General features: G+C 41.5%; 1 protein-coding gene across 4 annotated transcripts; it reads left to right on the forward strand.

Annotated features, from left to right (window-relative positions):
- Window positions 1-2644: 2644 nt before the first annotated feature.
- FIGNL1 (fidgetin like 1) lies at window positions 2645-9386 on the forward strand. Of its 4 annotated transcripts, XM_077996723.1 has the most exons (5): window positions 2645-2715; window positions 3457-3610; window positions 5170-5278; window positions 5403-5490; window positions 6185-9386. In XM_077996723.1, the coding sequence occupies exon 5, from the start codon at window positions 6195-6197 to the stop codon at window positions 8217-8219; it is 2025 nt and encodes a 674-aa protein (XP_077852849.1). In that variant the 5' UTR covers window positions 2645-2715; window positions 3457-3610; window positions 5170-5278; window positions 5403-5490; window positions 6185-6194; the 3' UTR covers window positions 8220-9386. The 4 variants fall into 4 exon arrangements, with proteins under 4 accessions (XP_077852849.1, XP_077852850.1, XP_014988984.3 ...); XM_077996724.1 differs by lacking the exon at window positions 5403-5490; XM_015133498.3 differs by lacking the exon at window positions 3457-3610.
- Window positions 9387-10506: the final 1120 nt, after the last annotated feature.

Raw genomic sequence — 10506 nt, forward strand, 5'->3', positions numbered from 1 at the left:
AGTGGCTAGTGTTACTTGTTGGAAAAAAGTTAACTCTGGCAAGCACAAATGTAATTCAGTATTTGAGCAATACTTTTAGGAGGGTAAGAGAGTGGTTTATGTGAATTCTCCAAAATGCCATCATGAAAATTTTGATGATGAAAATCACCTAAAATTGCTAAATACCTGTCTTAGCCTGCCCATTCTACAAAGTACCATATGCTGAGTGGCTCATAAACAACAGAAATTTATTTCTCACAGTGGAGGCTGGAAGTCACAGTCCCAGAATGGTCGAGTTCTGTTCAGGGCTCTTCCAGGTTGCTGTCAACTCTTTGCATCCTTAGGTGGTGGCAAGAGGCCTAGAAAGTTCTTTGGAGTCTCTTTTATTGTATTTTATTTTTTGGAGACAGAGTCTCACTCTATCCCCCAGGCTGGAGTGCAGTGGCACGACCTCAGTTCACTGCAACCTCCACCTCTTGGGTTCAAGCAATTCTCAGGCCTCAGCCTCCTAAGTAGCTGGGATTACAGGTGCCCACCACCACACCTGGCTAATATTTGTATTTTTAGTAGAGACAGGGTTTTGCCATGTTGGCCAGGCTGGTCTCGAACTCCTGGCCCCAGGCGATCCACCTGCCTCGGTCTCCCAAAGTGCTGGGATTACAGGCATGAGACACTGCACCCAGCCTCTGGAGTCTCTTTTATAAGGATACTTACTAATCGCATCTATGAAGGGCTTCACTCTCATGACCTAATCACCTCACAAAGGCCCCACCCCTTAAAACCATCACATTGGGCTTAGGATTTCAACATACAAACTTTGGGGAGACATAACTTTCCATCCCTAACATTACTCAAATAGTATCTATATAGTCATTTCTAAATATACACATATTTAGAAATTTCTAAATAGCCAGTAAACATACAACTGACTTGGCCTTGATATAACTGTTTTCATTTTCTTTTATTTTCATTCTACATGACATACTTTGGGTAATTATAAAATAATTAAAATTAGTTGATAAAGTATGGAATTAGAATAAACTAATTTTCTATTACTATCTAAGCCATGAAATGAATTAGGAGTTGTTGTTTTCAGTGAAACCTCTTCTAGTTTTTAAAGTGCATTGTCCAATTCCTTTTTATTTTGTCAAGATTTTTAAAACTTAAAAAAAAATCTTCAAATTGTTTGTGCCTTGCATTTCTTTAAATCTTGTGTTTAAATATCATTTGCTGCTAGTTGCTAGTCATTTTCTCTATCCCCTGCACCAGACCCTCTCTTTCTCAGGAAAGGATATCCAGAGGACCGGGTCCCAGTTAGTCAAGGAGATGTAAAAGGAAGGCTAGGAGGCTTTCTGGGAAACATTTTCTTTTTCCAAGAGAGAAGTGTTCAGAGGGAAAAGGTCCTTTCTCAGTTTGGCTCCCTCTTTGTGTTTTAGATCTGGTCGTGTGAGGCTGCCTGGCTTGGATTGTGAGGGCATCTCTCGACAATGAGGTGACAAGCCTAGGGAAGAAAATCCACAGGTGAGAAGGTGGCAGAATGAAGAGATGGTCCTTCACGACTTCTTTGAGTCATCAGGCCCAGATTTCCTGCCAACTTCCAGTCTTCTTGTTATGTGATCTGACATTATTATTTACTGCAGAGGCCACTGAGTGGCTGCTCTGTTACTTGTGTCTGAAAATTCAGTTCACTAAATTAATCAAAATACAGCACTCTTCTTTTGAAACCTTGCTCCAGAACAAAGTGGAAGGTAATGATGGAGTGCTTTTCAAAGTTCCAGGGAGGTGTCCCTACACAGCAGAGAGCTGTCCAAAGGAATGTAGATGTTGGCTGCGGGGAGATCTGAGCTGCCGGATTCAGTCCTCTCCCTTATTTTATCTTAAACATGCTTGTCATTTTTTCATGCTACTCTATGCTGTTCTTTCAGCCAGGGAACATTGCTGAGCACCCGCTCAAATGCTGTATGGAGCGCAGACTGCAGGGTGCGAGGGGCGAAGGTGAGACGTACTAGGTCTGAATTCAAGAGGGGGAACAGCCACAGGCCCCGCAAGGCCGGGGTGGCCTGTTGTAACGACGTCTTAATCGCTGACCTAAGTGGATCCGCGCCTCTCCCGCCGCCCTCTCCCTGCCTGCAGCACAGAAGGAGGGTGGCTGGCTCTCCCCGGTGGGCGCAGGTGAGTCACGCTTTGCCCTCTCGGGTGGGCGCAGGTGAGTCACGCTTCGCTCTCCCGGGTGGGCGCAGGTGAGCCACGCTTTGCTCTCCCGGGTGGGCGCAGGTGAGCCACGCTTTGCTCTCCCGGGTGGGCGCAGCTGAGCCATTGTTTGTTCTCCCGGGTGGGCGCAGGAAAGCCACGCTTTGCTCTCCTCGTTGAGCCGCGGCTGGCTCTCTGGGTGAGGGCAGGTGAGCCACGCTCTATGGGAATCCTTCGAATCTTCATTCAATTTCCATCGCCTCCTTGTATTTATGTGGCAGGACTTTTAAAAATGAAGCCTATGCACAATGATGTAATAAGCGTTTATCGAACACCACTGGTCGGTGCTGGGGCCCTGGTGGTGGTGACCTGGCCCAGGTGCCACGCCCACGCCCCTCGCGCCGACCGACGACGGCACGCACGCACTCACGCACGCACGCACGCACGCACGTACGTACGACGCGAGCCCGAGGGCGACAGCAGCGCGCAGGCGCACGTAGGTCCCCGCGCTTTTCGGAGGCCGCCGGCGTCCCAGACCCGCCGCAGGTAGGAAGAGGTGACGGGAGGCGGGGCAGGGGCGCTGCTGACTCCTGTGGAGCATCAGGGTTGGGGCGTAGGGGAGAGGCGGGCGTGTACCTCTGGAATGCTGAGGGGTCTCAGGGCGGGGGCTTTGCGGGAGGCCCTGGGAGGCGGGAGCCAGGCAGTGGCTGTGCCCTTTTGCTTCTGTCTTAGGGGAGGGTGGCTGACCCGCTAGCCCAGAACCAGACTCATCTAGGATTAGGAAGCTGGGGCCCAGCGTGGACAGCAGTTTCGGGGCCAGGTCTGCGGATGGCTATCTTTGGCAGAGCCTGTTCGGGGGCGGGGCCGCTTACCGCAGGCATTTACCCGGCCCAGCGGGGCTCTGGGCGCCCACAACGGGGGTCAGTCAGCTCCCCTGTGACCCAGGCAAGCTCTTAATCTCTGTGATGAGAAAGAAGGGCTCATACCTTTCAAGGGTCATTGTGAGGAATCGGAAGAAGCAGTATTTTATAGAGTATTTTCTAACTGTTGAGTCTTCTGTCGAGTGCTTTGCAGAAGTAAAATATCTTGTTAGCTCCCCTGTGACCCAGGCAAGCTCTTAATCTCTGTGATGAGAAAGAAGGGCTCATACCTTTCAAGGGTCATTGTGAGGAATCGGAAGAAGCAGTATTTTATAGAGTATTTTCTAACTGCTGAGTCTTCTGTCTAGTGCTTTGCAGAAGTAAAATATCTTGTCAGCTCAGTGATGTTGCTGCGCTTCTTTTATAGGTAACAGAAAGACATTAAGAGGTTTTCCTGCAGTCACTGCTGATAGAGCCAGGATCTGAACGCAGGCAGCCTGGCCCCAGACCTTGTGCGCTTAACTTCTGTTTTGCATCAAGAATAGAGTCCTATGAAAGGCCTGTACAGTGCTTCGTACTGAGTAGGCACTCCGTCAGTATTTTATAGCTGTTATTCCAAAGGACACTGTATTCTAGGTACTAAGACAATGTGAATGGAATGGAAAACAATTCCTCCCTGCAGAAGCCAACTATCTAATTAGGAAGACAGTTAATCACGTTATTAAAATCAGAACATTGGCAAAATAAAGAAGATTGAAATGCAGTTCATATGACAGTGCTAATTAATCATACTTTTTAGATCTAGGAAAGGCCATAAAGGTTAAATTGTCTTGGAAATGGTAAACAAGACAATGGTTGTGTCACTGATCAGTGATGGCCACTTTTTCGTTATCCGTATTTGTCATTTAAATGATTGAATTGAAAGGAAGAAGTAAGACTTGGAAGATGAATATTGAAGGAAAGGTGAAGAAAGGAGAAGGGGTTTATTCTGAGAACAGTGACTAGAACTCTGAGGTATGGTAGAAATTTCAGGATAACAGATGATAAAGTGGAATGAAGCCATGGAGAGGAAGAGAATGATAACACTAATTGTAAAAGTTTGTGTCGGCCGGGCGCGGTGGCTCACACCTGTAATCCCAGCACTTTGGGAGGCGAGGCGGGCGGATCACGAGGTCAGGAGATCGAGACCATCCTGGCTAACATGGTGAAACCCCGTCTGTACTAAAAATACAAAAAAATTAGCCGGGCGTGGTGGTGGCAGGCGCCTATAGTCGGAAGGCTGAGGCAGGAGAATGGAGTGAACCTGGAAGGCGGAGCTTGCAGTGAGCCGAGATCGAGCCACTGCACTCCAGCCTGGGAGACAGAGCGAGACTCTTTCTCAAAAAAGAAAAAAAAAAAGTTCGTGTCAAGTGTTTTCTCAGTCACCTTTCTTTCAGTTTCTCATTTCCAGTATTGTATAAATGAGTTTAAAATCAAAATGGTATAGTGAAAAAAAGGATGAACTGCTTGGCAGGAGAGGTCAGATCTAGTTTTGACTCTAGCTTATTTAGCTTTACAGTTTTAAATAAGTTACAGTGTCTTTAAAGCTCTGGATCTTAAGTTTTCTTTTTTTTAAAAACAAAAATTTATGAACACCTACTTACAATATGACAAATTCTTTGTAAGGCATTATGGGAGATAAAAAACTATTAAACATGGCTGTTGCACTAAAAGAACCTGTTGTTTATTAAGCTGTACTTACAAGTAACTTGAAAGGCAAAATTTCAAATACTTGAGCCTTAAGTAGGGTTTCTTGGTTTTCATTTAATTGAAATACTGTTAGGAAACAAAAAAAAATTCCATAAATTTTTCTTGTGGATATGTAAGTAAATTCTATATATCTAGCAATGTGATACATCCACAGTTCTGTTTAAATGTAACTTAATGTGAAGAAGCTTATGCGAATAACTTGACAGAAGAACTCTAAAGTAAAAGCATTTTACTAGTAGGCTAGCTTGTTCTCTTATTTCATTTATTGTAATAGAGATATTCTAGGGCATTCTGTTTAGGGTGATGAACTTATTCATGAATAAGTTATTAAAGCCATTTAAATATGCCATAGTTTAAATTTGTGATCCATGCTGTTCAATCTGTGACCTAGGATAGCAGCATCAAGGAGCATTGTGTACCTGGAGAAGTGCACAGTACCTGGATTGAAACTGCTCGTGTTCCATTTCTGGTACCATTCATAACTGACTGTGTGATCTCAAGTAAGTTCTTTAACTCTCTCAGCCTCAGTTTCTACGTTTGTGTGATAGGATAATGATAGTTTTCAGATTATTTTCATATTCATTATTTGATTTGATTGTCCCAATGGTTCCTCTCACTTTGCAGATAAGAAAACTGAAGAACCAGCTGGGCGCGGTGGCTCACGCCTGTAATCCCAGCACTTTGGGAGGCCAAGGCGGGTGGATTACCTGAGGTCAGGAGTTCGAGACCAGCCTAACTAATATGACAAAACCCCATCTCTACTAAAAATATAAAAATTAGCCAGGCATGGTGGCAGATGTCTGTAATCCCAGCTACTCGGGAAGCTGGGGCAGGAGAATCACTTGAACCTGGGAAGTGGAGGTTGCAGTGAGCTGAGATAACGCCACTGCCCTCCAGCAGCCTGGGTGACAGAGTGAGACTCTGTCTCAAAAAAAAAAAAAAAAAAAAAAACTAAAGAACCGTCAGTGATAGTAAAAAGTTCGCTTAAGCTCATTCACCTAGTTTCTTTTACAGCTCAGACTTAAACCTCTTGTTCATTTTGTTTTGCTTTATGTATCTGTATTTCTTTTTCTGATTAATTTTAAATCCTTTTCATTTAAACCTTATGAATGCTTTCCCTACAGATAAAATTATGTAAAACAATTTACATAAAAAAATTATGTAAAACTCATAAATTATTATTTAATCAAGTCTTTAATATTGAAGACTTCGTATTGATATGTCTTGAATACTTACAATCTATAGTTAACTAGATACTTCTCTTATAACCTGTCCTTATAAATCTATATTATAAATACAAAGTCCAGTGTCCCTTCCTTCAGATTAGCAGATATTTAAAAACTATATTTAAAGTATTATGTCTTTGTTTTCTTCATACTGATTTTCATTTTTATTGTTTGTTATAGGACCTCTAAAATGCAGACCTCCAGCTCTAGATCTGTGCACCTGAGTGAATGGCAGAAGAATTACTTCGCAATTACATCTGGCATATGTACAGGACGGAAGGCAGACGCATACCGTGCACAGATACTACGCATTCAGTATGCATGGGCAAACTCTGAGATTTCCCAGGTCTGTGCTACCAAACTGTTCAAAAAATATGCAGAGAAATATTCTGCAATTATTGATTCTGACAATGCTGAATCTGGCTTGAATAATTATGCAGAAAACATTTTAACTTTGGCAGGATCTCAACAAACAGATAGTGACAAGTGGCAGTCTGGATTGTCAATAAATAATGTTTTCAAAATGAGTAGTGTACAGAAGATGATGCAAGCTGGCAAAAAATTCAAAGACTCTCTGTTGGAACCTGCTCATGCATCAGTGGTAATCCATAAGGAGGCCACTGTCTTTGATCTTCCTAAATTTAGTGTTTGTGGTAGTTCTCAAGAGAGTGACCCATTATCTAACTCAGCTCATGATCAAGATAGGACCCAGGACTTCCCAGAGAACAATCCTTTGAAACTCCTTCAGAGTGCCCAGCCACCTATGGTGACTAACACTGCTAAGACTTGTCCTACATTTTCAGCACCTGTAGGTGACTCAGCCACTGCAAAATTCCATGTCACACCGTTGTTTGGAAATGTCAAAAAGGAAAATCACAGCTCTCCAAAAGAAAACATAGGACTAAATATGTTCTTATCTAATCAGTCTTGTTTTCCTGCTGCCTGTGAGAATCCACAAAGGAAGTCTTTTTATGATTCTGGCACCATTGATGCACTTTCCAACCCAATACTAAATAAGGCTTGTAGTAAAACAGAAGATAATGGCCCAAAGGAGGATAGCAGCCTGCCTACATTTAAAACGGCAAAAGAACAATTATGGGTAGATCAGCAAAAAAAATACCACCAACCTCAGCGTGCATCAGGGTCTTCATATGGTGGTGTAAAAAAGTCTCTAGGAGCTAGTAGATCCCGAGGAATACTTGGAAAGTTTGTTCCTCCTATACCCAAGCAAGATGGGGGAGAGCAGAATGGAGGAACGCAGTATAAGCCTTATGGGGCAGGGCCTACAGAACCAGCACATCCAGTCGATGAGCGTCTGAAGAACTTGGAGCCAAAGATGATTGAACTTATTATGAATGAGATTATGGATCATGGACCTCCAGTAAATTGGGAAGATATTGCAGGAGTAGAATTTGCTAAAGCCACCATAAAGGAAATAGTTGTGTGGCCCATGTTGAGGCCAGACATCTTTACTGGTTTAAGGGGTCCCCCTAAAGGAATTTTGCTCTTTGGTCCTCCTGGGACTGGTAAAACTCTAATTGGCAAGTGCATTGCTAGTCAGTCTGGGGCAACATTCTTTAGCATCTCTGCTTCATCCTTAACTTCTAAATGGGTAGGTGAGGGGGAGAAAATGGTCCGTGCATTGTTTGCTGTTGCAAGGTGTCAGCAACCAGCTGTGATATTTATTGATGAAATTGATTCCTTGTTATCTCAAAGGGGAGATGGTGAGCATGAATCTTCTAGAAGGATAAAAACAGAATTTTTAGTTCAGTTAGATGGAGCAACGACAACTTCTGAAGATCGTATCCTAGTGGTGGGAGCAACAAATCGGCCACAAGAAATTGATGAGGCTGCCCGGAGAAGATTGGTGAAAAGGCTTTATATTCCCCTCCCAGAAGCTTCAGCCAGGAAACAAATAGTAATTAATCTGATGTCCAAAGAGCAGTGTTGCCTCAGTGAAGAAGAAATCGAACAGGTTGTACAGCAGTCTGATGGGTTCTCAGGAGCAGACATGACACAGCTTTGCAGAGAGGCTTCTCTTGGTCCTATTCGCAGTTTACAAACTGCTGACATTGCTACCATAACACCGGATCAAGTTCGACCAATAGCTTATATTGATTTTGAAAATGCTTTTAGGACTGTGCGACCTAGTGTTTCTCCAAAAGATTTGGAGCTTTATGAAAACTGGAACAAAACTTTTGGTTGTGGAAAGTAAATGGGATTCTTGGAATCAAAAGAAGGCATCTCTGTAGTACAGTCTTTTATTTTTTAGCATAGAAAGTTGGGGATGTGTCAATTGTGTTTTTAGAATATATTCTGAATTCTGTACTTCAAATAATAATAGCTCAGATTTTACAACTGATTGACATAGTGTATGTTAATGTAAGTTTTGCTTTCCAGTGATTACCTGATATGTAAGCCTATCTGAACAAAGTGAGAATGAACTTTTGTTTCTAGGAAGTCTTTCTCTTGAAGCTATATAACATGAAAAGTGAGCTCAAAGTTTTTTTAGTTGAAGATTACATATAAAGTTGTATCTGATTAATATCCATCTTTTATTGAAGAAAGTGCCTTCTGATGGCCACATAATTCTTAATGTCGGCTAGTATAATGGTTTACATTTGGACAAAGTATTGCTTAGTGTTATTTGAGTAGATTTAAGATCTCACTAAAAGCTAAAGTGCCAATTTTTACTTTCTTCAGCCAATTTGTTACCTCTTTTATGGTTGTTAATTTTTATTGGGACTAACATTTTCAGAAATAGTATGGTGTGATCTAGTATTAGAGATATGTTCACAGAACTGAAAGCTTAGTTAAGAATGTTGGTTACTTTCAGGGAGGCGTGTGATATTTAACATTGATATTTTATTTGACACTACAGCCTGTAATACTACTGTCTTTCAAAAATAAGTGTTTTCAGATTTTTATAACAGACCCATTTTGTTTTATGAAACATGTTTATTACAGTGAAGCATGTTCATTACAGAAATATGAGAAAATAGAGATAAATAAAAAGAATAAAAATCACTGTTATCCTACCACTTTGCAGGACACACTATTAATATTTAAGCATAGATTTTTCCAGATGTTTTGTTTTATATAGCAGTAGGATTGTATAATGTATTCTCTCTTGTAGCCTGCTCTTTAAAGCATATCTTTACTTTCCATGTTGACATAAATGTCCTTTTATGATTGTCTAGGATTCCATGGATGGATGGACTATAATTGAGTCATCTGGTAGAGTGCATATAGGACAGGACACTAGGTTGTTTATCTTTTGTTTATTGTAAAGGAACTATGTGGGATGCATTTGGTGATCCTTTTTAAAGAAATGTATAAATTTCTTGAGTAATTCTTGGATTAAAGAATATGCACTTTTTAATGCTTTTGGCTTGCATTCTAAATTGTCCTCTTGAAAAAGTAGTTCCTGTGTAAAACTCCATCTGCACTGAGTCAGAGCTGTGGCAGCATTGGGGAGGATGCAGTTTTGGTATTTGTTGGCATTCTTTTTGCATTTATTCAAAAAAACTGAAGGTACTAAAGGTAGAGCAATGAACAACACAAATATCCTTGGTCTCATGGAGGTTACATTTAAGTTCTAATGTTTTCTCTTGTGAACAGTGCAATTTGAAATGACAAATTGAAACACTTAGTTGTTGAATTTAGACAGTTTGTATATGTATAGTTTAAATTTTTATCCTTGGTTTGCCTTCTGTTTTTATGTTAAAAGATTGTTGTTGCAATTTTTAGTTTTTCCCTTTGTAATATGTGATTGTCTTTCATTAGAATTCGTTTTTTGTTTTGTTTTGGTTATTTTGAGACAGAGTCTCGCTGTGTTGCCTAGGCTGGAGTGCAGTGGTGTGATCTTGGCTCACTGCAACCTCTGTCTCCTGGGTTCCAGTGATTCTTGTGCCTCAGTCTCCCTTGTAGCTGAGACCACAGGTGTGCACCACCACGCCCAGCTAATTTTTGTATTTTTAATAGAAATGGGGTTTCACCATGTTGCCGAGGCTGCTCTCAAACTCCTGGCCTCAAACGATCCACCCACCTCAGCCTCCCGAAGTGCTGGGATTACAGGCATGAGCCACCATGCCTGGCCTTTATTATTAGAATTTGAATGTTAAACTTCTTGTCTTCAGTTCTTAGTTATATCTTTTAACATCCTAAAACATTTCACAATATTCATTACTGTCTTTATCTCTTTCTATTTATATAAACAGCACTATAACCTTGGGTTCTTTGGTATTGATGTCAAGGAATTCTCTAGTTTTTCTTTCCTGCAGATCACTCACACCTTCTTGGGTCTTAAAATTACTATAGCTATTTAGATTTGTCAGCATTTGCCCTCTAGCTGTTAATGTTTTATTTAGCTCTGTAATTTGGTCTTAATATTTATTACCAGTTTTTTTCAATTACAGCTTCTGCCAGCCCTGACTTTAAGCTCCCTTGACCACCAACCACAGGGCCACTTCTTTCTATGGAGTTTAGAAATTGTGACAAGG

This window comes from Macaca mulatta, chromosome 3 (assembly GCF_049350105.2).
Source record: "Macaca mulatta isolate MMU2019108-1 chromosome 3, T2T-MMU8v2.0, whole genome shotgun sequence".
NCBI lineage: Eukaryota > Metazoa > Chordata > Mammalia > Primates > Cercopithecidae > Macaca > Macaca mulatta.